Source organism: Salvelinus fontinalis, chromosome 24 (genome assembly GCF_029448725.1).
Source record: "Salvelinus fontinalis isolate EN_2023a chromosome 24, ASM2944872v1, whole genome shotgun sequence".
In the NCBI taxonomy this organism is placed as follows: domain Eukaryota; kingdom Metazoa; phylum Chordata; class Actinopteri; order Salmoniformes; family Salmonidae; genus Salvelinus; species Salvelinus fontinalis.
Window position 1 is genome coordinate 21,158,145 of NC_074688.1, and position 26,097 is coordinate 21,184,241.

General features: G+C 43.0%; 2 protein-coding genes across 3 annotated transcripts; one reads left to right on the forward strand and one right to left on the reverse strand.

The window, feature by feature from the left end:
* On the forward strand, nucleotides 1-20,070 carry LOC129822123 (dapper homolog 3-like). Of its 2 annotated transcripts, XM_055880092.1 has the most exons (5): nucleotides 2-253; nucleotides 390-579; nucleotides 5,576-5,708; nucleotides 17,792-17,905; nucleotides 18,084-20,070. In XM_055880092.1, exons 2-5 carry the CDS (start codon nucleotides 499-501, stop codon nucleotides 19,571-19,573), a joined length of 1,818 nt encoding a protein of 605 aa, XP_055736067.1. In that variant the 5' UTR covers nucleotides 2-253; nucleotides 390-498; the 3' UTR covers nucleotides 19,574-20,070. The 2 variants fall into 2 exon arrangements, with proteins under 2 accessions (XP_055736066.1, XP_055736067.1); XM_055880091.1 differs by having other exon boundaries at nucleotides 1-579.
* Nucleotides 20,071-21,445: 1,375 nt separating this feature from the next.
* Nucleotides 21,446-25,546, reverse strand: LOC129822124 (C5a anaphylatoxin chemotactic receptor 1). Its single transcript, XM_055880093.1, has 2 exons — nucleotides 25,448-25,546; nucleotides 21,446-23,053 (listed from the first exon to the last, which is right to left on the reverse strand). Exon 2 carries the CDS (start codon nucleotides 23,039-23,041, stop codon nucleotides 21,989-21,991), a length of 1,053 nt encoding a protein of 350 aa, XP_055736068.1. The 5' UTR covers nucleotides 23,042-23,053; nucleotides 25,448-25,546; the 3' UTR covers nucleotides 21,446-21,988.
* Between the last annotated feature and the right edge of the window lie 551 nt (nucleotides 25,547-26,097).

Here is a 26,097-nt window from a genome sequence, read left to right on the forward strand (position 1 = left end):
GAGACCGGATTGCAAGAGGTGGATGCCGTTCCGATTTTAATCATCATCATAAGAGCCAATAGGGTGTGAAGAAGGGCGGAGCACACCATTCTACGTCTGGCAGCTGCGAAATAAAAAATGTTTAGCCCACAGACACAGGCACCTTGCTGCAAATAGGCAACCATCACTATAGCCTAAATCAAAGAAAGCAGAATGGATATCCACATGTGCGATGAAGAACAAAATTGGATGCAACACCGGGGTTAAAAAACATGTAAGATACGGAGTGGAGTAATAACCTTTTTGTAAAATAAATATTGAAAGTAATTCCGTTTTTTCTATCAAACCATTGGAAGAGGTTTTGGAACCATGTATCATGTCTTTAATTTCCCAATGACTGCGGAGCGCAGTCGCAATAAGGAGCGCCTGGAGGCCAGTCTGGCCGGACTCGGTGAGCTGGAGCTCAGTAAGCAGAGGCAGGAGTGCCTGGTCCTCCGTGCTCTGGCTCTGGGGGAGCCCATGCTCGAAAATTCCACAAGGAACGAGCTATCGGGTTTCAGCAGCTGGGGGCAAGAAAACTTGACATTGAGACGTCAGCTGGTAAGAAGTTAGAGAGATGGAGGTAGTTTGGACATTGTTGCTTTTTTTGTGGCAAATAGGTACGAAAATATACTTCGTGGAAACATCGTTGCAGTGCGCAGAATGGTTATTTGCCCAGGGTGGTCGGTCGCCACGGCGATTAACCCCCACAATAGGCGCACACCACCAATGCATTGTCCACTAACGGTAAAAAAAAAAACGTATTTTATATAGGCTATATAAAATACGACTTTTATTTACCGTTAGTGGACAATGCATTGGTGGTGTGCGCCTATTGTTCAGCGACGACACGTATCTGCAATTTACTTAACTTGATTAATGGTATCCCCATCTGAAAGTATCTAATCGTTCCCATCCTTCGGGCGAAATGGGGGATGGAGCGGTCCACCGTTTAATTACCCATTGTTCCCTGCATGGCCCTACATGTATGTTGTATTTTACTTAGCAAGTGTTTATACCAATTAATTCGTTGACTTTTCTTTTTCAAATTCGTCTATAATGGGAGATGGGCTATATGAACAGTTACATTTCTATTAAATCAATGTTGACAGGCCTATGTCTTTCATGTGATATTAATAGCATAGCATCATATATAATGTAGATATAAGTTATGAGGCACGTTTCTTTCGCATGCGGAGATTTTCGACGCCCTTATGGGAACTAGCCTATGATTATGCTGCCAGAGATGGGCGTGATCCGTGTCCCACCATTCAACTGAGTAGGCTATCACCACGCGTATAGAGAATCCGGCCATCCAACCGATGTCATCCCAAATAATAATAAACAATATCTCTAGCTATCCATGACGGCAACTATTACACATGCATAGCATTAGCCTATTATAAAGACAATGGGCTTCTGTAAAAACTAAAACATCTCTTTAAATAATACATATTTTCTTTGGAATTAATGGGATGTCACAATTTTCTCCTTATGCCCAACTTTCTCCCTCTATCCTCTAAAATACACGCAGGCTAAGTAGCCTTCAGACTACACGACACCCTCGACTCGCACACGTCCCACTGTCTTCAATAGAAAGCTCCTATAAAAGAGGGTGAAAGAAATTAAATCAGCCACCTTCCTCTCCTCCAGCCTCCCCCCGCGTGCCTCTCCTCCGCCGCGGCCCAAACAATGGGCGCATATGGAGCAGAATACTAATGAACCCAAGGGCCTCTGCGCGCAGACAGGGGAATCATGCCGCCACTTTAAAAACACAACTGAAACAGATCACCAATGAGATATCAACGTAGAGCAAACTGTCTCTGCTTCGAATGGGATGGTAAAGACTATTTCTTAGACTGCGTGGAGTGACTGACTACCCCTAAATGCCGCATATTTTCTCACAATGTGCAGTGCGCATTTCATCAAGTCATTCTGGTCGGTCCATTAGAGGGATCTGTCATTTGGATCGATGGATATTAACTACATTGTCTATCCAAGCGTGCAAGTAATTACACAGAAAATTCCTTGGGGAGTATTGGTTGGAGAATGATCTGACATCAAGGTCTAATTGAACCACCTCTATTCAGCCCATCTACCCAACCCAAACATCACTTCTCCATGTTCACCACTGGACCCAATCTCATATTGCATGTAGACAGTCAATGTTGTGTGGAGGCTTTAAGACAGGTTCACACAGAAGCAACTGACCCATGCAGCCCTCTCCTGGGAGGGGGGAACAGTTCCCTTGGCAGTGGCTCTGGCCCCAGGGACTCCTGTCCTGTTTATAATGACCCAGTGTGAAGGTGCTGACAGCCATGCTGTGCCAGACAGCAGCTGGTAAAGCACAAGACATTGACCCCACTCTGAGACACCCTGCTGTGTGTGTTTGAAGATCTCAATCATTAGCTAGCCTTTGTGTGTGATCATATTTACTGTATGGGCATGTGCATATGTATGTGTGTGTGTGTGTGTGTGTGTGTGTGTGTGTGTGTGTGTGTGTGTGTGTGTGTGTGTGTGCATCTGTGTCTCTATTGATGTATGTGCTTGGCCTCAGTTTGTGGTGATTTTGGCATGTCTAAGACGTTCTGTGCCCATGTGTCTTCCATAGAGGGCCACATCATTAGTGAGACTACCCCTCTCAGTGGCGAGTGACTGATGTCTGGGTGGGTGAGAGCTGCCTGGGTCTGGGGCTTTGTCCCATAACATCCCCCTTCTTCATTAGCCTAGCTTCCCCCTGAGCTGGAGGCTCTTAGCAGCTGTGTCACCGGAGCACTGACTGACTGATTGGGAAGTCAAGCTGGATAGAGTCCATTCAGAGCCAGTTGTTCCTGCTGAGGAGAAAGGCCACTGAGGCCAGAGTGTGCAGCCTGCACGCCCCATTCACGCCTGTTATGTAAACATGGTGTGTGTTTTTTATTTATTTATTTATTTAACCTTTATTTAACCAGGTAGGCAAATTGAGAACACGTTCTCATTTACAATTGCGACCTGGCCAAGATAAAGCAAAGCAGTTCGACACATACAACAACACATAGTTACACATGGAGTAAAAACAAACATATAGTCAATAATACAGTGAAAAAAATAAAAAAATAAGTCTATATACAATGTGAGCAAGTGAGGTGAGATAAGGGAGGTGAAGGCAAACAGATATATGTATAAATAAATAAAAATATAAAAAGGCCATGGAGGCGAAGTGAGTACAACACAGCAAGTAAAATAAAAACAAACAAAAAAAACAAAAAAAAACTTAAAAAAACACTGGAATGGTTGGTTTGCATTGGAAGAAGTGCAAAGTAGAGACAGAGATAATGGGGTGCAAAGGAGCAAATTAAATTAATAAATAAATATAGTAGGTAAAGCATGCATGCATGTGTGCGTATGTGTGTCTGTGTGTGAACGGTGGCTTAGTCAAGCGGTGGAGTAGTGGGGGCCAGGGTGGTATTGTATAGCAGTAGTTTCCGGCCTCCCACAGTCCTCTCCCTTTGGTGCCAGTCAAAACATTGCTTTAATTATAGAGGGGCTATGTTCCTGATTCCATGGCTCCCCGGCTCACTGCCACGAAGCTGCCTGGCTGCTCCCCTTCCCATCCCCCTCTCTAACGGAGAGAGCAGAGGAGGCAGTCAAATAGTAATGATGCCAGGCAGTGTGCGGTATGAGATCTGGGAGCCAGGAGGCGTCAATTAATAATGCAGCAGAATCAAAGGTATCGCATGAAAGGGAGCGGGCTTGAGATCCCTCCAGAGCTACGCACTCTGGAAGTCAGCCGTATGTTGACTGTATGTTTCTTTGGGTGTCCTCAAAGCTTTGTTCGTATTCTGTGTCATTACGTTTTAATAAGCCAGCCTTTCACAGTGTCTGCTAGTTCTATAACCGTGTGAGGCTAGTTCTATAACCGTGTGAGGCTAGTTCTATATCCGTGTGAGGCTAGTTCTATATCCGTGTGAGGCTAGTTCTATATCCGTGTGAGGCTAGTTCTATATCCGTGTGAGGCTAGTTCTATAACCGTGTGAGGCTAGTTCTATATCCGTGTGAGGCTAGTTCTATATCCGTGTGAGGCTAGTTCTATATCCGTGTGAGGCTAGTTCTATATCCGTGTGAGGCTAGTTCTATATCCGTGTGAGGCTAGTTCTATATCCGTGTGAGGCTAGTTCTATATCCGTGTGAGGCTAGCTTGCCAGAGGACCTAGGCCTAATGATCCATTTTGTGACAGTGTGTCACAGATAAATTGATTTCCAATACACTGTTTTCCTCTCTCTTTTCCTCTCTCTCTTTCCTTCCTTCCTTGTATTATTTATTTTGTTCGGACTCAGGTAGCTATAAAACCTAGAGATCTCTTCCACTCTCCTATTAGGAACCACCATAATACAATGGCTTTGTCTTTGATATTAGTTTAGTGGCAGAAAAACATCTCTCCAATACAATAGGTTTTATTGCATAATGAATGCTTATGCAGACAGCCTGGCTTGGGTCTTTTGGCTGTTCATAAACACAGCGCTGCTATCACACTGATCTATTCTAATCTGTCTGAGACAAAGCACCCAGAATCCCAGCAATTATTCCAGCGCTGGCGAGTGACCATATCATCGATATGAATAGGAAAGTTGAGATCTACAGTATGTGGAGTGTTTTTATACTCTCTAGCTCATTATGTTAGCTTTCATTGGTATGATGCTGGTTTGGCTCATGTGAAGGTTGGCTCCTTGTAATGCCAAAATGACAGACTGTATTTTTCATTCATCTGTCACTGCACGCTCCACATACTGTATGCTCATTTAATTCAAGGAAGAATTTCCCCTCCCCGCCACACTGCTGAAACCTTGGTCACTTTCAATAAATCATTTGCATCCCAGCAGTGTACAGCTACATCTTTTTTTTAAGTAAGCCCCTTCCACACACACACACACACACACACACACACTCTACATAAAGCGTCTCCTATCAGTTGTCTAACAGCCTCTCCATCCCCAAGACTCTGTAATGTAGAGTGTCACATTATTTTGCTGACATCTGTTAATGACATAATTTAATGTAGCAAAAGTCATAACAGGCAAATTGAAGTGTGTGTATGTGTGTGTGTGCGTGTGTGTGCTGGGGAGGCCATGCATAGCTAGTGTGTGTTGACTGTGAGTACTCAGATGACCTGAAATTGCCTGGCTGATTAAACAACCCCCTGGTGTATGAGATGTGTGTGTCCTGCTGCATGTGCATCCACAAAAATAACATCTCAACACAGTTCCCACTACAGTGAATTATTCATGTTCCAGCTGGCTGCATCCTCAGGTATCTTACGTAACTGGGATTGGGCTATAGTAGCATGCATGCAGCCCATGCAGCCATGCACACTGATGTGTATAGGCCTATACTACCTCCACTATCCAAAGGTGGGAATAAAACATTCTGTATACGGTTATTTGTTTAAGGTTAATAGTGTGTTTTGGTCATCCAGGTAAATGGATGAAAAATTACTACACTTGGTCATAATTCACATTGACTTAAAGCTATGTATGTCTAGTGTATGTGTTATCATGCCTGCGTGTTGGTCTGTTTCAGAGGGCGCTCCAGAGCTCCCCCTGGGGGCTAATGCTGGCACTGGAACAGCAGGTTTGTGAGCTGAGAGTGGACACAGATGATGTCACCTATGAGGGGACCCAAGGTGACACGATGGACAGTCGGCCCAGCTCAGGTACTCCTCATGTGACCTGGAGGCAAAATGCTGGCTAGCAGAGTAGAATACTTGAAAAAGAAAAGGAGAGCCGCACACTCTAGGATCTCAGATGCAATGATTTCATAACCTAATAACCAATGTTTCGACAGACAAGCTGTCTTCATCAGGGTATAATTAAGCAATAAGCCCGATGAGGTGTGGTATATGGCCAATATACCAAGGCTAAGGGCTGTTCTTAGGCACAGTCCTTAGCCGCTCATCCATATATTTATATGTACATATTCTCATGAACCCCTTTAGATTTGTGTGTATTAGGTAGTTGTTGGGGAATTGTTAGATTACTTGTTAGATATTACTGCACTGTCGGAATTAGAAGCACAAGCTTTTCGCTACACTCGCATTAACATCTGCTAACCATGTGCATGTGACCAATACAATTTGATTTGATTTGATTTGGTATATTGGCCATATATCACAAACTCCTGAGGTGCCTTATTGCTATTATACACTGGTTACCAACGTAATTAGAGCAGTAAAAATAAATGTTTTGTCATACCTGTGGTATATGGTCTGATATACCACGGCTGTCAGCCAATCAACATTCAGTGCTCAAACCACCCAGTTTATAATGACAAACACAGTGGGTCACTAGTTTATATAGTTTCAAAGGATCCAAACAGGTGTATGTAATCATGGCCAGGTGTGGCTTGATATCATTGGTTAATTTACATATAGAAATACAACATATAAAAAAACATGAATGGATAGCATACAATCATAGATACAGTTTGTTGAGGGCATTTAGCTTTCACCAGTTTCCCTTGAAAACAGTTTTCCCTATAGCCAATTCTGTCGAATCAAATATGGCTGAGACGCAAAGAAAATTAAATGAAAGGGGGTACAAAATTGGTCAGATTAATACTGTCGTTGAGAAAATCCAAAACAAATTGAGACATGATCTCTTTCAAGGACAGTCTCACAAAAGAAGCATTATTGCGTTCTTACTACCCACTATTCAAAATGCTCTGAACAAATTAAGGGAATCGTTCACAAACATTGACACATTCTAAGATCCGATGACAGTATGGGTAATGTTTTTTGGACCCTCCCTTGATAGTATTCTCGCAGGGCAGAAATCTCAGAGATCAATTGGTAAACTCTGATTTACCACCCCAAAATACCCCTCCACAATGTCTATTTGCGCCTCTATCGGATGGAAAATACAACTGTAATGGCTGTGCTCAATGTAATGGCACTTACAAATGTAGATCCTTCAAACACCCCCAAACAGGGAAACAGATCCCAATCAAAGGTGTTATCACGTGCTCCACTAAGGTAGTTATTTATCTTCTAACTTGTCCTTGTGGTAAAAATTATGTGGGTAAAACAAGCGCATCGTAGCACCATTAGGTGCAAGAACTCGACGTACTGTACCCTGTAGCAGCCCACTTTTTGGAAGCAAACAACTCTATTTTGTTCCTATGTTATATCGGCATCGAACTCGTCACCCTCCCTAGGTGAGGGGGTGACCTTGACAATTTATTGTTAAAACGAGAGGCTGTCTGTATCTTGTGCCTGTATCTTTAATTTAAACACATTTGCTCCCTTCGGTCTCAAAGTTGACTTTGATCTGAAGCCATTTTTGTGATGATTGTGATTTTGCTATTCATTGTAAATGTTTGTAGGCATATGTAGCCAAACTGTATCAATGATTGTATGCTATCCATTCATGTTTTTATGTGTTCTATTTATATCTGTAAATTAACCAATGATATCAAGCCATACCCGGCCATGATTTCAGACTGTTACGAATCCCGCCGAAGATGGTGCCTCTTCCCGTTCGGGCGGCGCTCGGCGGTCGTCGTCTCCGGCCTACTAGCTGCCACCGATCCCCTTTTCTGTTTCATTTAGTTTTGTCTGATTTGTTGCACCTCTTTTGTGTTTAGGTTTATTGTGGGCTATTTAAACCCAGTTGGCCCGGCGACTTTTGTGCGGGCTTGTTTTTCTGTTTGTGGTGTCTGTTCCCTGTGGATTTTGTCCTGTTTGTTTTGGACTGTACTTGACGCACCCTTGGATGTGTGGTGTTGCCGTCTCGTTATATATCTTTTTGGAATATTAAATCCACTTGCTACTCACTACCCTGCTCTCTGCGCCTGACTCCTTCATCACCACTATTGGAATTGTGACACAGACACCTGTGTATCCTTTGACAGTATTTAAAGTAGTGACCCACAGTGTTTTTTTGTAATCTTTTTTTATTATTATTATTATTAATTTTTTTAAGGGGTGGATCAGCTTTAATATTGCATATAGATTGTTGCTTCCATCAATTTAATTGTCTGCATCATTTCCAATCCTCCATATATGTTTTGGGTAAATATATATATCCATAAACATGCATACTTGTGTATATATATATATACATAAACATTCATATATATACATACATACATATACACACTTTTTTTTAAATATACCTTTATTATTCCCTGCAAACACTACCACCTCTCCCCAATTGGAGTAAACTAATAAACAATAACACTTAGGCTTCTACTGTCACGTTCTAACCCTAGTTATTGTGTTAATCCTTTGTTTTTTGGTCAGGACGTGAGCTGGGTGGGCATTCTATGTGTTGTGTTTCTATGTTGGGTTTAATGTGTTGCCTGATATGGTTCTCAATTAGAGGCAGGTGTTTGACGTTTCCTCTGATTGAGAACCATATTTAAGGTAGGCTGTTCTCACTGTTTGTTTGTGGGTGATTGTCTTCCGTGTCTGTATATATGTTCGTACCACACGGGACTGTAGCGTTGGTAGGTAGTCTGTACCTGTTCGTGCGTTCTTCGTGTATTTGTAAGTTCTCATGTTTTAGGTCAGTCTACGTCGTTTATTTGTTTTGTAGTTTGTTAAAGAGTTTTCGTGTTTCGTCGTTCTGTTAATAAATATTCATTATGTCTTCACAACCCGCTGCATTTTGGTCTGATCCCTACTCCTCCTCTTCAGACGAAGAGGAGGAGAGAAGCCGTTACATCTACCTTCAGTTTATACATATTATACACATTTTACAGACACAATCTATTTTACAATAGTTATATTCTGTTTGTTTTTAGTCCTTCCTTTATTTCTGATGTCCATCCAGTTTGATTTCTATTTGTAACTGTGCTGTTTCACAAAATATCTGAACTTATATACAGTGGGGCAAAAAAGTATTTAGTCAGCCACCAATTGTGCAAGTTCTCCCACTTAAAAAGATGAGAGAGGCCTGTAATTTTCATCATAGGTACACTTCAAGCATGACAGACAAAATGAGAAAAAAAATCCAGAAAATCACATTGTAGGATTTTTAATGAATTTATTTGCAAATTATGGTGGAAAATAAGTGTTGCCCAGCAACAGCCCCAAAACATCACTGCTCTAGAGGAGTTCTGCATGGAGGAATGGGCCAAAATACCAGCAACAGTGTGTGAAAACCTTGTGAAGACTTACAGAAAACGTTTGACCTCTGTCATTGCCAACAAAGGGTATATAACAAAGTATTGAGATAAACTTTTGTTATTGACCAAATACTTATTGTCCACCATAATTTGCAAATAAATTCATTAAAAATCCTACAATGTGATTTTCTGGATTTTTTTTCTAATTTTGTTTGTCATAGTTGAAGTGTACCTATGATGAAAATTACAGGCCTCTCTCATCTTTTTAAGTGGGAGAACTTGCACAATTGGTGGCTGACTAAATACTTTTTTGCCCCACTTTACATTTTACAGACCCCGTATGTTTTACATTGGTTATCTTGTTGTTATTAGTCCCAGCCCTCAGCTCCATTCAACCCCTCCCATCTATCTCTTAACACCATCCATTTTGGATTTCTATTTGGCATATATTTTTCAACTGTGCTGTGATGCTTCACAAAAATACTGAACCTTACTATTCTCATAGCTTTAAGAGATTGTAGATTAAAGATAAACATTTTTGCTAAAATAATAATTATATTATTGATAGATTGACTAGAACTTTTCACATCACCCAATATTGCTATCTGCAGCATTAGTTCTAGGTAAATGTTGCAATTCTTCAGCCATTCCTGGATCTGTGACCAAAAACGAGCTACATATGGACAGTACGAAAATAAATTGATCTAAATAAATCTAATGACTCTGCCTCCTCGCAGCAAAATCTGCAGAGCTGGGAAGATTGTATCCCCCATATATATAACATTCTATTGGTTGCAAGAATTTTGTATAATAATTTAAATTGTAAAATTCGTAGTTTTGAATCCGGCGTTGTTTTGCGTGTCAATTCATAAACCATGTGCGATTTATATGGCAGAGCTATCACTTTTTTGGTCCTTAAATGAAATTGGTATATGTTTTTATTTATAACAATTTTCTTTAACCATTTATGGTCTTTAATGTAAGGCCGACAGACAAGTTCCTTACTTTTTCCCCCTTCTTCTTGCCTCTTCCATTTTTTTGTTAATGCTGCAATTAGTTGGTTGTAATTTTGGCTAGAGCATTTCCATATGTCTGTGTTAACTGCATGTGTGACATAACTTCACCAGTCCTATTTATGATATAATTTACAAAAATGATATATATATTTTTTATTATCGAAAAATACGTTTTTTTAAATCAATTAGTATATTTGAGTTTAACCTCTCTTGGGTAGGGGGCAGTATTTTCACCTCCAGATGAAAAGCGTGCCCAAAGTAAACAGCCTGTTACTCAGGCCCAGAAGTTAGGATATGCATATATTTGGTAGATTTGGATAGAAAACACTCTAAAGTTTCCAAAACTGTTACAATAATGTATGTGAGTATAACGGAACTGATATGGCAGGCGAAAACCTGAGAAAAATCCATCCAAGAAGTGGAATTATTCTCATGTGGCTGTTTTTCAACTCAATGCCTATAGAGAATCCAATGGGTTAGGAATCCGATTGCAGTTCCTATGGCTTCCACTAGATGGCAACAGTCTTTAGACATGGTTTCAAGCTTTTATTTTGAAAAACAACGAGTAAAAAGCCATTTTGGTCAGAGGACAGAGGAAGTATGCAGACCTGATTTGCGCGCCGTTTGTTATTTTTCCTTTCTATTGAAAACGGTATTGTCCGGTTTAAATATTATTGATTATAAAGACAATAAACAACCTGAAGATTAATTATACACATCGTTTGACATGTTTCAACGAACTTTACCGGTACTTTTAGTATGTATTCGTCTGCCTGTTGTGACCGCCTTGGAGCCATTGGATTACTGAACAAAACGCGCCAACAAAACTGAGTTTTTGAGACATAAAAGAGGACATAAAACAAACATTTACTGTGTAACTGGGAGTGTTGTGAGTGCAACCATATGAAGATCATCAAAGGTAAGTGATCAATTTTATCTCTATTTCTGACTTTAGTGACTCCTCTACTTGGCTGGTAAATGTTTGTATGCTTTTTTACACGGGCTCTGTCCTCAGATAATCGCATGGTATGCTTTCGCCGTAAAGCCTTTTTGAAATCTGACACAGCGGCTGGATTAACAAGAAGTTAATCTTTAAGCCGAAGTATAACACTTGTATATTTTATGAATGCTTATTATGTGTATTTCTGTATTTTGAATTTGGCGCTCTGCAATTTCACCGGATGTTGGCCAGGTGGGACGCTAATGTCCCACATACCCTAGAGAGGTTTTAACCACAATATTTGTTGTATTATTTGTTCTGTCTTTTCAGGAGGATTAAACTGAAATTGCAACCAACTTTCTAAGGCTTGTTTAAAAAATAACTATATTTTGGAGATGATTTAGTATTCAATTAACCGCAAGTGAGCAGTTGTAATCTGAATAAAGGGAAAAATATCATTCTTGAACATGGGGTGAGACATTCTTAATTGTTTACTAGAGAACCATTTAAGTATAACTTTTGGATGACTGATGCCTTTAGTGAGAGGTCTAATGCTTTAATATTTAATAATGGCTGCCACCCGAATTCATATTCGTTATATAAATAGTCCATTTTAATTTTGTCTGGCTTGCCATTCCAAATAAAATTGAATATTTTTTGTTCATATAATTTAAAAAGCAGGTCACTAGGTGTAGGCAAAACCATAAGCAAATATGTGGTATGACTAAAGAGTTAATCAGGGTGCTTTTTCCACAAATAGACAGGTATTTTCCTTTCCATGGTAGCAAGATCTAATCTATTTTTGCTAACTTTCTATAAAAATGTATTGGAGTGAGATACATTTTTTCTTTCAGGATTTGTATACTGAGTAGGTCCACATCTCCGTCAGACCATTTTATTGGGAAAATACACGGTAATGTAAAATGTGAATTTTTTTGTGATCCAATACGTAATATCACACTTATCATAATTTGGTTTTAATCCAGAGAGGTTAGCAAAAGTATCTAGATCCTCTATGAGGCTGTGGAGGGATTCTAATTATGGTTTTAAAAGAAAACATGAATCATCAGCGTAGAATGGCACCTTTGTTTTTAAGCCACGGATTTCTAATCCCTTAATGTTATTGTTGGATCTAATTTTAACAGCTAACATTTCGATATGCCGATAGTGGACAACCTCATTTTACTCCTCTTGACAGTTTAAAACTTTCTAAGATGTAGCCATTATTTACTAGTTTACACCTAGGGTTACTATACATAACTTTAACCTATTTTATAAGAGATTCTGCCAAAATTGAAATATTCCAGGCATTTATATATAAACTCCAGTCGTACTTTATCAAAAGCCTTTTCAAAATCAGCTATGAAAACACTGAAGTGTAAGAGGCCTCCAATTTTTTGAATGGACTGGATCTTTATATACCACTTGGATCCTGTTTCAGTAATAATTTACATTTACATTTAAGTCATTTAGCAGACGCTCTTATCCAGAGCGACTTACAAATTGGTGCATTCACCTTATGATATCCAGTGGAACAACCACTTTACAATAGTGCATCTAACTCTTTTAAGGGGGGGGGGGGTTAGAAGGATTACTTTATCCTATCCTAGGTATTCCTTAAAGAGGTGGGGTTTCAGGTGTCTCCGGAAGGTGGTGATTGACTCCGCTGACCTGGCGTCGTGAGGGAGTTTGTTCCACTATTGGGGTGCCAGAGCAGCGAACAGTTTTGACTGGGCTGAGCGGGAACTGTACTTCCTCAGAGGTAGGGAGGCGAGCAGGCCAGAGGTGGATGAACGCAGTGCCCTTGTTTGGGTGTAGGGCCTGATCAGAGCCTGAAGGTACGGAGGTGCCGTTCCCCTCACAGCTCCGTAGGCAAGCACCATGGTCTTGTAGCGGATGCGAGCTTCAACTGGAAGCCAGTGGAGAGAGCGGAGGAGCGGGGTGACGTGAGAGAACTTGGGAAAGTTGAACACCAGACGGGCTGCGGCGTTCTGGATGAGTTGTAGGGGTTTAATGGCACAGGCAGGGAGCCCAGCCAACAGCGAGTTGCAGTAATCCAGACGGGAGATGACAAGTGCCTGGATTAGGACCTGCGCCGCTTCCTGCGTGAGGCAGGGTCGTACTCTGCGAATGTTGTAGAGCATGAACCTACAGGAACGGGTCACCGCCTTGATGTTCGTTGAGAACGACAGGGTGTTGTCCAGGATCACGCCAAGGTTTTTAGCACTCTGGGAGGAGGACACAATGGAGTTGTCAACCGTGATGGCGAGATCATGGAACGGGCAGTCCTTCCCCGGGAGGAAGAGCAGCTCCGTCTTGCCGAGGTTCAGCTTGAGGTGGTGATCCGTCATCCACACTGATATGTCTGCCAGACATGCAGAGATGCGATTCACCACCTGGTTATCAGAGGGGGGAAAGGAGAAGATTAATTGTGTGTCGTCTGCATAGCAATGATAGGAGAGACCATGTGAAGATATGACAGAGCCAAGTGACTTGGTGTATAGCGAGAATAGGAGAGGGCCTAGAACAGAGCCCTGGGGGACACCAGTGGTGAGAGCACGTGGTGCGGAGACAGATTCTCGCCACGCCACCTGGTAGGAGCGACCTGTCAGGTAGGACGCAATCCAAGCGTGGGCCGCGCCGGAGATGCCCAGCTCGGAGAGGGTGGAGAGGAGGATCTGATGGTTCACAGTATCAAAGGCAGCCGATAGGTCTAGAAGGATGAGAGCAGAGGAGAGAGAGTTAGCTTTAGCAGTGCGGAGCGCCTCCGTGACACAGAGAAGAGCAGTCTCAGTTGAATGACTAGTCTTGAAACCTGACTGATTTGGATCAAGAAGGTCATTCTGAGAGAGATAGCAGGAGAGCTGGCCAAGGACGGCACGTTCAAGAGTTTTGGAGAGAAAAGAAAGAAGGGATACTGGTCTGTAGTTGTTGACATCGGAGGGATCGAGTGTAGGTTTTTTCAGAAGGGGTGCAACTCTCGCTCTCTTGAAGACGGAAGGGACGTAGCCAGCGGTCAAGGATGAGTTGATGAGCGAGGTGAGGTAAGGGAGAAGGTCTCCGGAAATGGTCTGGAGAAGAGAGGAGGGGATAGGGTCAAGCGGGCAGGTTGTTGGGCGGCCGGCCGTCACAAGACGCGAGATTTCATCTGGAGAGAGAGGGGAGAAAGAGGTCAAAGCACAGGGTAGGGCAGTGTGAGCAGAACCAGCGGTGTCGTTTGACTTAGCAAACGAGGATCGGATGTCGTCGACCTTCTTTTCAAAATGGTTGACAAAGTCATCAGCAGAGAGGGAGGAGGGGGGAGGAGGGGGAGGAGGATTCAGGAGGGAGGAGAAGGTGGCAAAGAGCTTCCTAGGGTTAGAGGCAGATGCTTGGAATTTAGAGTGGTAGAAATTGGCTTTAGCAGCAGAGGCAGAAGAGGAGAATGTAGAGAGGAGGGAGTGAAAGGATGCCAGGTCCGCAGGGAGGCGAGTTTTCCTCCATTTCCGCTCGGCTGCCCGGAGCCCTGTTCTGTGAGCTCGCAATGAGTCGTCGAGCCACGGAGCAGGAGGGGAGGACCGAGCCGGCCTGGAGGATAGGGGACATAGAGAGTCAAAGGATGCAGAAAGGGAGGAGAGGAGGGTTGAGGAGGCAGAATCAGGAGATAGGTTGGAGAAGGTTTGAGCAGAGGGAAGAGATGATAGGATGGAAGAGGAGAGAGTAGCGGGGGAGAGAGAGCGAAGGTTGGGACGGCGCGATACCATCCGAGTAGGGGCAGTGTGGGGAGTGTTGGATGAGAGCGAGAGGGAAAAGGATACAAGGTAGTGGTCGGAGACTTGGAGGGGAGTTGCAATGAGATTAGTGGAAGAACAGCATCTAGTAAAGATGAGGTCAAGCGTATTGCCTGCCTTGTGAGTAGGGGGGGAAGGTGAGAGGGTGAGGTCAAAAGAGGAGAGGAGTGGAAAGAAGGAGGCAGAGAGGAATGAGTCAAAGGTAGACGTGGGGAGGTTAAAGTCACCCAGAACTGTGAGAGGTGAGCCATCCTCAGGAAAGGAACTTATCAGGGCGTCAAGCTCATTGATGAACTCTCCAAGGGAACCTGGAGGGCGATAAATGATAAGGATGTTAAGCTTGAAAGGGCTGGTAACTGTGACAGCATGGAATTCAAAGGAGGCGATAGACAGATGGGTCAGGGGAGAAAGAGAGAATGTCCACTTGGGAGAGATGAGGATCCCAGTGCCACCACCCCGCTGACCAGAAGCTCTCGGGGTGTGCGAGAACACGTGGGCAGACGAGGAGAGAGCAGTAGGAGTAGCAATGTTATCAGTGGTAATCCATGTTTCCGTCAGTTTCAAGAAGTCGAGGGACTGGAGGGAAGCATAGGCTAAGATGAACTCTGCCTTGTTGGCCGCAGATCGGCAGTTCCAGAGGCTGCCTGAGACCTGGAACTCCACGTGGGTTGTGCGCGCTGGGACCACCAGGTTAGAGTAGCAGCGGCCACGCGGTGTGAAACGTTTGTATGGTCTGTGCAGAGAGGAGAGAACAGGGATAGACAGACACATAGTTGACAGGCTACAGAAGAGGCTACACTAATGCAAAGGAGATTGGAATGACAAGTGGACTACACGTCTCGAATGTTCAGAAAGTTAAACTTACGTTGCAAAAAATCTTATTGACTAAAATGATATAGTACTGCTGGCTGGTGAAATAGGCTAGCTAGCAGTGGCTGCGTTGTTGACTTTGTTTGAAAGTGTAGCTGGCTAGGTAACCTCTAACTGGCTAGGTAACCTCGACAATTACTCTAGACTACACAATTATCTTGGATACAAAGACGGCTATGTAGCCAGCTAAGATCAAACAAATCAAACTGTTGTACTGTAATGAAATGAAATGTAATACTACCTGTGGAGCAAAGCGGAATGCAACTACTCACTCCAACCCGGAAGTGCGTATCGTAGAGGGAGAGGCAATAGAAGTGTTGTTTCTTGTATTATTGTCTTTTGTGTCTTTAGAGGACTGCTTCACCTTAATGTCCCCTTTCCCCCCTTTCCCCCCTTTCCCTTTTCTTCTGTCCTTATTTTGTCCCACTTTGTCCCTTCTTTGTCCCTTCTTCTCTTCTGCCAACTAGACACTCCTTGTTAGCTAGCTAGCTAGCCTCTTCCAGGAATGTCCCTAGCAACTGCCTAGCAACAGGTAAACAACTTAGCTAGCTAAGAAAACGGTATAATTTTATGAAAAAATTGTTACTTTTTCAAAAGCCTTTCTTCTTTGTTTGCTGCTTGTTTGGTCTCCTATTCAGTTTGCAGTTTTCTTTTGATTTTTTTCGATGTACTTTACTCTAAAAAAACATTTAAATTTCAATATTTGTAGGAGCTCATCTTTTCAGCTGCTGCTGCTTAATTTGGAACTCCGGAACAATAATAATGAAATCAGACCTTCTTGTTGTGCGTCTGATAATCTACCATTTATATAGAAGTGGTTAAAACAAGCTAATAATGGTCCTCTGAGTACATCAAAAAAAGTTTAGTATACTTCCACTGGTATGCCATCCAGCCCTGGAGTTTTCACATCAAGAAGTTCCTCCTCTGTAATTTGGCCTTCACATGAGTCTTTCTGTACAGATGTTAATTTTACATTATTAAGAGGGAAAAAATCCATACAATTAGCTTCGGTTAGTGGAAATTGAGGAGACTGAAAAGAAAACATATTCTTAAAGTACTTTACTTCCTCTTTCAAAATTATCATTCGGTGAATCATGCGTGACTCCATCATTTGTAACATGTATCAATAGAAAAATGTTGGTAGCATTTTTATGTTGAAGATTGAAAAATAATTTGGTGACCCGCAGTGTTTGTCATTATACCTGTCACGCCCTGATCTGTTTCACCTGTTCCTGTGATTGTCTCCACCCACTCCAGGTGTCGCTTATTATCCCCGGTGTATTTATCTCTGTGTTTCCTGTCTCTCTGTGCCAGTTTGTCTTGTATGTTAGTCAAGTCAACCAGCGTGTTTTCCCGTACTCCTTTTGCTATTCTCTTTTTGATAGTCCTCCCGGGTTGACCACTGCCTGACTCTGGACTACTTTCCTGCCTGCCCTGACCCTGATTCTGCCTGCCCTTTTGGACTCTGAACTGGTTTTGACCCTTTTGCCTGTCCACAACAATTTCTCTTGCTTCCCCTTTTGGAGTAATAAATATTGTAAGACTCCAACCATCTGCCTCCTGTGTCTGCATCTGGGTCTTGCCTTGTGTCATGATAATACCCTGATGAAGACAGCTTGTCTGTCGAAACGTTGGTTATTAGGTTATTAAATGAGTGCATCCAAGCTCCTAGAGTGTGCAGCTCTCCTTTTATTTTTCAACTTCTTATGCTACCACCTGTCAATTTCTGACCTCAGAACTTTAACCCCTGAACCACATCAGAAGGGCATGGGGTACTTGTATTTTTCTTAATGTAGTAACACCATTTTTTGTGTGTGTTTGACCCATGTTCTGTATATTTTCTGTATACTCTTTTTACATTAATTGTGGCCCTATATTTCTTTGAAGTACATGTATAATGACTTTAACATTTCATTAGTTCGAACAAATGTTGTTTTTGTGCCCTACTTTCTGCTGTTATTGGTTCTGTGATTTGTTTAAGAGCCGAGACGTTAGAAATTAGTTTGTCAACATATGGTTTGAGAAAGCCTGAAAGAGCCGAGGTCTAATGAGTGACATCATCTGTGTTTCCCAGGGTTCTATGAGTCGAGTGGGGGCCAGTCTCCAAAGGGGCATTCCTGTCCCTCTGAGTTCCCAGAGCCCCCCTCTGGCTGGGGCTACAGCAGCACTGAGAGGCCCAAGTCTCTGAGTGAGTTCAGCTCACTCTCACTATCAACAGCTCTCTTTCAACTCCAATAGGGTTCATGGTATCATAGCAACAACACCATGGGCTGTCTTTACTATATTACATTGTTATTATAGTTGCATTAGGTACTGGTATCAGTAGTAAAACAAACACAACTTCTCTCTGTGCTCTCCATCTACAGAAGATGCCCTCCAACTGACAAGTGAGAGTGTGATGGAGCCAGCCCCTCGTGCCACTGTGCCCCAATCCTTCTCTGCCCCCTACCCACCCCTGGAGGGCATCGCTGAGGAGGTGACGGCTGAGGAGCCCTGGCAGTGGGACCCACACTCTGCCCAGGGTTGGGAGGACCAGGCCACTGAGGAGGATTTCCAGCAGGCTCTGAGGGCAGAAGGCTACATCCTGGGTCTCATCCATCGCTACGCGTTCTCACCCCGGCCCTGCATGCCTCGTACCAGTCTGGGGCCTGACCCCTCCATCTCCTCCTCATCCAGCATTAACAGGCAGAGCGGCCTGCAAACGAAACCCCCTCTTCACACCCCTGAGCACTGCATCCCTGACCAACAGGACCTCTACCCTGACCGTGAGTGCCAGGCCTGGGGGTGTGACCCTCTAGACAGGGAGGTGTGTGGGGGGGGGGGCCCATCCATGGAGGAGGACTGTTATCTGTCTTTACCCTACCCTCACTCCAGACCTCACTCCCTGGCCGGGGGGCATCCACCCTCCCTGGACCCCCCTTGTGGAGCTAAGGACCCTTGTTTAAGTAGTGAGTCTGATTCCCCCCAGCACTACCCACTGCCCCACTCCCCAGCTTCACATAAACACCTTGTCAGAGCACAGTACATTCCTGGGCAGGCATGCCACGCCCCTGTACTATCCTCACACTATCCTCCAGAACACTCTCCCTCACATTATCCTCCAGAGCCCTCCAAGCCCAGCCAAACATTTGTGTCCCCAGACCAAAGCAGCTCAAAGACCAGGGCCACGGGGAAGAAGAGTCGTGAGGAGGGACAGAGCTTCAAGAAGCATGACCACAGGACCTGCCGTTCCCAGTCTGAGAACAGTTTGATGGGGGAGAGGGCTTTCCCTAAGCACAGGTACAGCACAGCCGAGCGCCCCCAGCACCAGAGGTGCCAGGGTCCACACACAGGCCCCCAGCACAGCAACACCGCTGGGGGGCAACGCTGGTGCTCCACCCTGGAGCTCAGCCAGGAGGAAGGGGAGACCCAGGGTGAGCAGGCCCACAGATGCCCACCTCGTAGGGCCCGCTACACCCAGGCCTGCTCTCATGCAAACCCCAACAACCACTCTCAGGTCCATGCCCAGCCTCGCCTCTCAGAGTACCCGGAGAGAGCACCTCTGTGTCGAGGAGAGGAGGGCCATGTGCAGGCTGCCCCTGGGGAGTCAGAGTTCAGCATGAGTGAGGTGTACTCCCCTGCCTCCAGCTCCCTCTCTAGTGACTCCGATGAGGGGGGGCTGGTGTGGCCCCAGCAGCTGCCCCCTCGTCTGGCCCCCTCCTCTTCCTCCTCTTTCTCCTCTTCCTCCTCCCCTCAGGCCTCCTCAAAGGCCTCCTCGCAGCCCAAGGCCTTTGTTAAAATCATAGCCTCTCATGCCCTAAAGAAGAAGATTCTGCGATTCCGCGCCGGCTCTCTCAAAGTCATGACAACAGTCTGAAAATATGTCTATCACCGATTGTTTCTACTGCCCATATCCTGCACAGTCTGATGGTTCAACCTACATCACCTACAGTTCACACCCTCTGTCTACCTATGCTGGTCCGTGCAGCATTGTCATAAAATCAAAAGCTATTTTACCTTCAGGAAAAACTCAGATGTCTGTAACTGGCCTAAGATCAGTATCATGATATCATCTAGCTAAACCACATTTCACCATCAGACTGTGCATTAACTCTGCATTAACCATTCATTTGTTTAATGAAAGTCATCCTCTGATGGTGACACTGCCATGTCACATATGGACACCTGAAAGTGAACCGCTACCTCTCTTCTCTCAGCTGCACCACCTTGCAGCCTGGACCTGAAGCCCATGTCTGTAGCACTGGCCCTGTAGGTGACTTTAGTGAGGGGTCAGCACACCTATTTCTGTAAATACCTGCCTGTGGCCTTGTTTGTATGAATGTAGTTTGTAAATAAAGATGTTGTGGTCTTTTAGGCCATGTGATTCATTTGACACTTTTTAGTATTCAACCTAGAATAGTGGACTCCAGAATGCCTACTGGATATTTGTCACACAAATACAGTTATTTTCACATTAGTTCTTATTCAGAGCTGGTCTGATTGATCAAAGACCAATTAGTGACAAAAATATCAGGATTGAGCTGCCTGTGTTAGCCTAAACTGCTTTCAGTGTGCTAGTTGTATAACAGAAAGTGTACATCACTGTCGCCCCCCTGTGGTGTATCAGTAAAACTGCTTTAAACCTTGCTCTGAATATCTGCTGCATATTTTCATGTACCAAGTTATGAAAATATGTTAATTCTAAGATTTTGTGCATGATTGAGAGCATGGCATACTAACCCTAACCCGGGCCTTAAGCTTTTTATTTCTATTCATTTTTTTATGTCCCAAATGCGAACCCCCTCTTTAGGCAAGCACAGGGCACAGGGCACAGAGCACAAGGCACAGGGCACAGGGCACAGAGCACAGAGCACAGAGCACAGAGCTTGTGAATGATAAACAATTTGGTCACACTTTATTTGGATAGTCCGGATTTTCCATCTGTAGATGCTCTACAGATGGTCATACTATCAACAAACTGCCTGCTAAGCTTACGGTTAGAATTAGGTATAGAATAAGGGTTATGATAAGGTTAGGGCTAGGGTAAGGGTTACATTTAAGGTTAGGATTAGGGTTAAGGTTAGGGTTAGTAGTTAGTTGAAATGTTACTGATAGTCTATAGAGCATCTACATATGCACTATCCAAATAAAGTGTTACAAACAATTTCAAAATGGCACCAGTGAACTGTATTTCTATGGAATGCATGTGTGATTTATTGCGGAAGTGGAACTGCTGATTACCTCATATGATATGTGAAATAAAATGTCCAATTTAGGTATAATACCAGGAGTCGCTTGTCGATTTAACAGCTCTGACACAGCTCTGACACTCCAAAACAACCGCTATGGGGATGTCAGCTAAAGCGGATCTGATTAAATAGAGCCCGTAATTGCACAAGTGTGATTGCTGACAGAGACATATTGCAGAGAGGACAGGGCTTCCTGTTCTGTTGCACAACACTGTATTAAAGTTTCTTTTTTAGAGTTTCTGAACCCCCTCATCTTTAGGCAAGCACAGAGCTCATCTTTAGGCAAGCACAGAGCACAGAGATTGTGAATGATAAACCATTTCAAAGTGGCACTCCAGTGAACTATATTTCTAGGAAATGCAGTGGTGATTTATTGAGAAAGTTGCACTGCTGATTACCACAGATGATATCTGAAAGAGAGAGCTTATCACAGTAGTGACAGAGGAAGAAGACATGGGTATGGGAGAATGGGATGAAAGCATTTTAAAGAGCAACTTTGTTTCATAAAACATTTTATTTCAACACAAATACATGTATTTATTTTCTTAATTTAAATGTTTAACACAATTCATGTTCTGGTGTGCTCATTAACAGTTCTTGTTATTATCTGAGGGCAAAAACATTACATATTTGTCAAAATGACATATCTATGAAAATGAAGTAAAATCTAAACATAGCTGATGTTATGGAGGTGTAAATGTGTTGGAGCTGTCAATTCGGTGAGCAGCTGCTCTTGATCATTGTCACGAAGCCACACCTGTCCCCCTTGCGTTAGGATATATATAAAATTATTACTCTTAAGTTGAAAATCATTAAACTAAATAATGAGGATTTCTATCAGCCTAATCAATGTGTAGATTACATCTCACATTCCAGTGTTAGAACTTGTAAACAAGGCTGCATGGGATTTCTCTTACTGCGACTCCATGCAGCAAATTTGCAATGTCCACTTTAGTTATAATGCCAGGAGCCGCTTGTGGATTTGACAGCTCTAATGCAGTTCCACCTCCGACACGCAAAAACACACATACACACACAGAACTTCACATATTAATCTCCTGGGTTCTTTCTGATGTGCTCTTGAACATGCTCTGTCTGGTTACCGACTCCTCGGTGGCAAAGTTGAACATATTGCGCAGGGAGCGATTGATACTCTGCTTAAAGCCTCGTCCCAGACACACATAGAGCAGAGGGTTGAGGCAGCTGTTACAGTAGGCCAGGCAGAGGGCCAGAGTGTGGGCCAGCTGTACGTTGGCGCTGTGCGATGTGTGCCGGGGGGTTGATAGAACTAGGAAGTCCAGTATGTGCAGTGGAACCCAGCACAAGAAGAAGCTCAGCGACACGGCAACAATGACCTTCAAGGTGCGTCTGGAGCGCGCCTCACTCACCCTCCCAGGCCCCACCCCAGACCCCCCCCTGGCCCTGCTGTACACAACCCAATGACAAGCCACAATGGTGATAAATGGCAGCACGAAACCCACCAGGAAGCGTACTGTAGTGATAGCCCAGCCGCTGGCTACAGTGTACAATCCCAGGCACTCTGACTTACTGGTGCTTAACTGGACCTCCTTCACATAGACAAACTGGGGGATGCTGCCCAGCAGAGCCAGGAGCCACACCCCAACACATACCCAGCCAGCCTTGCGAGGCCTCCTCCAGTTCTGGCACCACACGGGCCGGCTGACCAGCAGAAAGCGGTCCAGGCTGATGAGTACCAGCAGCAGCACGCTACAGTACATAATCAGGTAGATGAGGCCCTTGAGCAGCTTGCAGGCCACAGGGCCAAAGGGCCAGTGCTGATCCATGGTCAGGGGCACCATGAGGAGGGGCAGGGACAGGCAGCACAGCAGGTCAGCCAAGGCCAGGTTGAGGAACCACAGAGAGGTGACGGAGCGCGGCATGCGGAAGCCCGTCACCCACACCACCAGAGCGTTGCCCGGGACACCCAGCAGGAAGACCAAGCCATAGAACACCAGGGCGGACAGGTGACGGGGCCCGAGCACAGGACCAAGGTCCTCAGGCTTGACGAATTCACAATCAGTGATGTTGTAGAGACTCAACTCCTCTTCAGTGAAAATCGAGCACATATCATCCATGCTTGGAGGTGACTGTTGAGGGGAAAGGAAAAGACAGTCATTTGATAGCTACTATAATATAATTGTGTCAATACAATAATACAGGAATTCTTGATAGAAGGGACAATCTCTACTTTTTTCACAAATACTTTTCCTAATATTAACAACATTTGAAATAGATATTTTCATAGGATGTATATAAACTCTGTCAGACACCTTAAAAGGCATTTCATTTTTACATGTATTATCCAAAATGTGTTTAAAGGCATTGATAGTTTCATGATAACATTAGATTATTCAAATATGTAATACAAATCTCCAAACTTATTTTTGTTTAATTTTGTTGACAAGCTACTAACAGAGTTGACAAAAACACTTAAAACAGACATATTTTTGCCTCTAAAAATAAAAGTTCAATACAATTATTTGTCAAATATAGAAAATCCTTCATTTGTAAATCCCCAATAAAAACATCCTATCAGATCTTTCAGCACTCTGACGGAGTTAACGTTAGACGAGTTTATGTTTGACGGAGTTGACAAAAAAACTATTATTCTTCGTTCAAGTGGTATACAAAGTAGCAATTTTGTTTTCCCTCAGTTGCTTTATGACTTCAAAACCTAATTAAAATAAACATATTTGAACCAAAATGAATATCCTATCTTAATCTATACTGAACAAAAATATAAATGCAACAATTTCATTGATTGTACTGAGTTACAGTTCATTTGAGGAAATCTGTCAATTTAAATAAATTCATTAGGCCCTAATCTATGGATTTCACATGACTGGGAATGCAGATATGCATCTGTTGGTCACAGATACCTAAAAAACATGGGCCTCACAATGGGCCTCATGATCTCGTCATGTCATTTTTGTGCAGAAAAATGTCCATACATAAAATGCAATTGTGTTTGTGGTCCGTAGCTTATGCCTGCCCATACCATAACCACACTACCACCATGGGGCACTCGTTGACATCAGCAAACCGCTTGCCGACACAACGCCATACACATGATCTACGGTTGTGAGGCCTGGTTTGACTTACTGCCAAATTCTCTGGCAACAGCTCTGGTGGACATTCCTGCAGTCAGTATGCTAATTGCACGCTCCCTCAACACTTCAAATTTTAGAGTGGCCTTTTATTGTCCCCAGCACAAGGTTTACCTGTGTAATGATCATGTTGTTTAATCAGTTTCTTGATATGCCACACCTGTCAAGTGGATGGATTAAAAGGGATAAATGCTCACTAACAGGGATGTAAACTAATTTGAGAGACATACGCTTTTTGTGTGTATGTAAAATGTCTGCGATCTTTTATTTCAAATCATGAAACATGGGATCAACACTTTACATGTTGCGTTTATATTCTTGTTCAGTGTATACGGGAGATGGAGTTAAAAGATTATGGGTGTGACCATGGTGATTTCAATATTATTTGTTTAATTCTATCAAAAGTAGAGAACTTTACAGGCCATGAAGGGTCTTGTTGCACTATGAGAACATGAAAGGTATTACGATGTAACTGACCCTGCTCATTCCTGATTCATTTAGGATTTCAGACTCATCTGATGGAGGTGACCAAGGGCTCTATTCCATCTGTATCGTTGTAGCGTAACAACATGTGAAGGTACTTTCTGTTTAAACCGAATGCAGTCTCCGCTAAAACGAGACCATATGCCTTTATATTTCAATCACGTTTTAATACTGAACTTCCGTGATACATACTGAATAGAGCCCCAAATCTCCTGACACGTTTTTTAGGAAGTATAGTTTTGAGAGAAATATTACTTAAGTTAAGAGAGGGTTATTGCAAGAAATTGCATAACATTCCTTTTCAGTTCATATTAGTTATTGCTCGTTTTTACGAGAGTTTGAAATTGGGATCTTTTGCTCTGGGCATTTCTGGGCATAGAGCCCACATGGAAATGAACAAGATTGAAAATATTTTGAAATTTCCAAAAGCAAATCTTTCACCTTATAAAATTCCACGAAATTTATTTTTTTTGCTCAAATAATGCAAAAAAAATAAAAATGTTTACTATAAAATAAAGTTTCACTGCATGACAAGGATTGTCCCATCTTTCAAGAATCCCGGAATTGAGAATTGTATACATTTTTAAGCATTTAAGCATTATATGTTTATCATTACAAACTATTTTGATGAATTGCTATCTGCTATTGTTTTATTTGAAAGATTTAATCCGTAAGTGTCCATATCCAGACCAAAATAAATAACCATAGGACTATTGTCATGACATTAATGCTGGAATTGCTTAGTTATGAAGTGACACAAAACCAGTCAGAATTTTACTAAACAATATGACATTTAAAAGTCATCATTCAAGTGAACAATACCTCTTATATGAAACAATTCGAATCAGATAACTAATCACCAAACACTGTAAAGTTAAGGTTGTACTTTACCTTAGATTTCAGACGTATCCTCTTGTTGATGACCGTACACACCCAGAAAAACGAGTAGCTGTTCTTCTTTTGCACAATTTCTGGCCACAGATACTTCGACAATTATGACCTAACCTCCTTATGATCAGGAATTGTCAAAATGTCAACGCATTACCAAATATAGACAGGCAGATACAGTGCCTTCGGAAAGTATTCAGACCCCTTGACCTTCATCCACATTTTGTTAGCTTACAGCCTTATTCTAAAATGGATTTTTTTTTAAATTCTCATCAATCTATACACAATACCCCATAATGACAAACCAAAAACGGATTTTTATATTGTTTTACTAATTTATATATATGTATACAAAAGATGTATATATCATATTCACATAATTATTCAGACCCTTTACCCAGTACTTTGTTGAAGCACCTTGGGCAGCAATTGCAGTCTCGAGTCATTTTGGGTATAATGCTACAAGCTTGGCACATCTGTATTTGGGGAGTTTCTCCCGTTCTTCTCTGCAGATCCTCTCAATCTCTGTTAGATTGGATGGGGAGCGTTGCTGCACAACTATTTTCAGGTCTCTTCGATCGGGTTCAAGTCCAGGCTCTGGCTGGGCCACTCAAGGACATTCAGAGACTTGTACCGAAGCCACTCCTGCGTTT

Excerpts from the sequence above, each read along its gene's own strand:
- LOC129822123 (XM_055880091.1), top strand. The coding sequence starts at position 349 with ATGTATCATGTCTTTAATTTCCCAATGACTGCGGAGCGCAGTCGCAAT. Across the intron at positions 580-5,575 it reads TGACATTGAGACGTCAGCTG|AGGGCGCTCCAGAGCTCCCC; the intron begins GTAAGAAGTTAG and ends GGTCTGTTTCAG. Across the intron at positions 5,709-17,791 it reads GGACAGTCGGCCCAGCTCAG|GGTTCTATGAGTCGAGTGGG; the intron begins GTACTCCTCATG and ends TGTGTTTCCCAG.
- LOC129822124 (XM_055880093.1), bottom strand. The coding sequence starts at position 23,041 with ATGGATGATATGTGCTCGATTTTCACTGAAGAGGAGTTGAGTCTCTAC.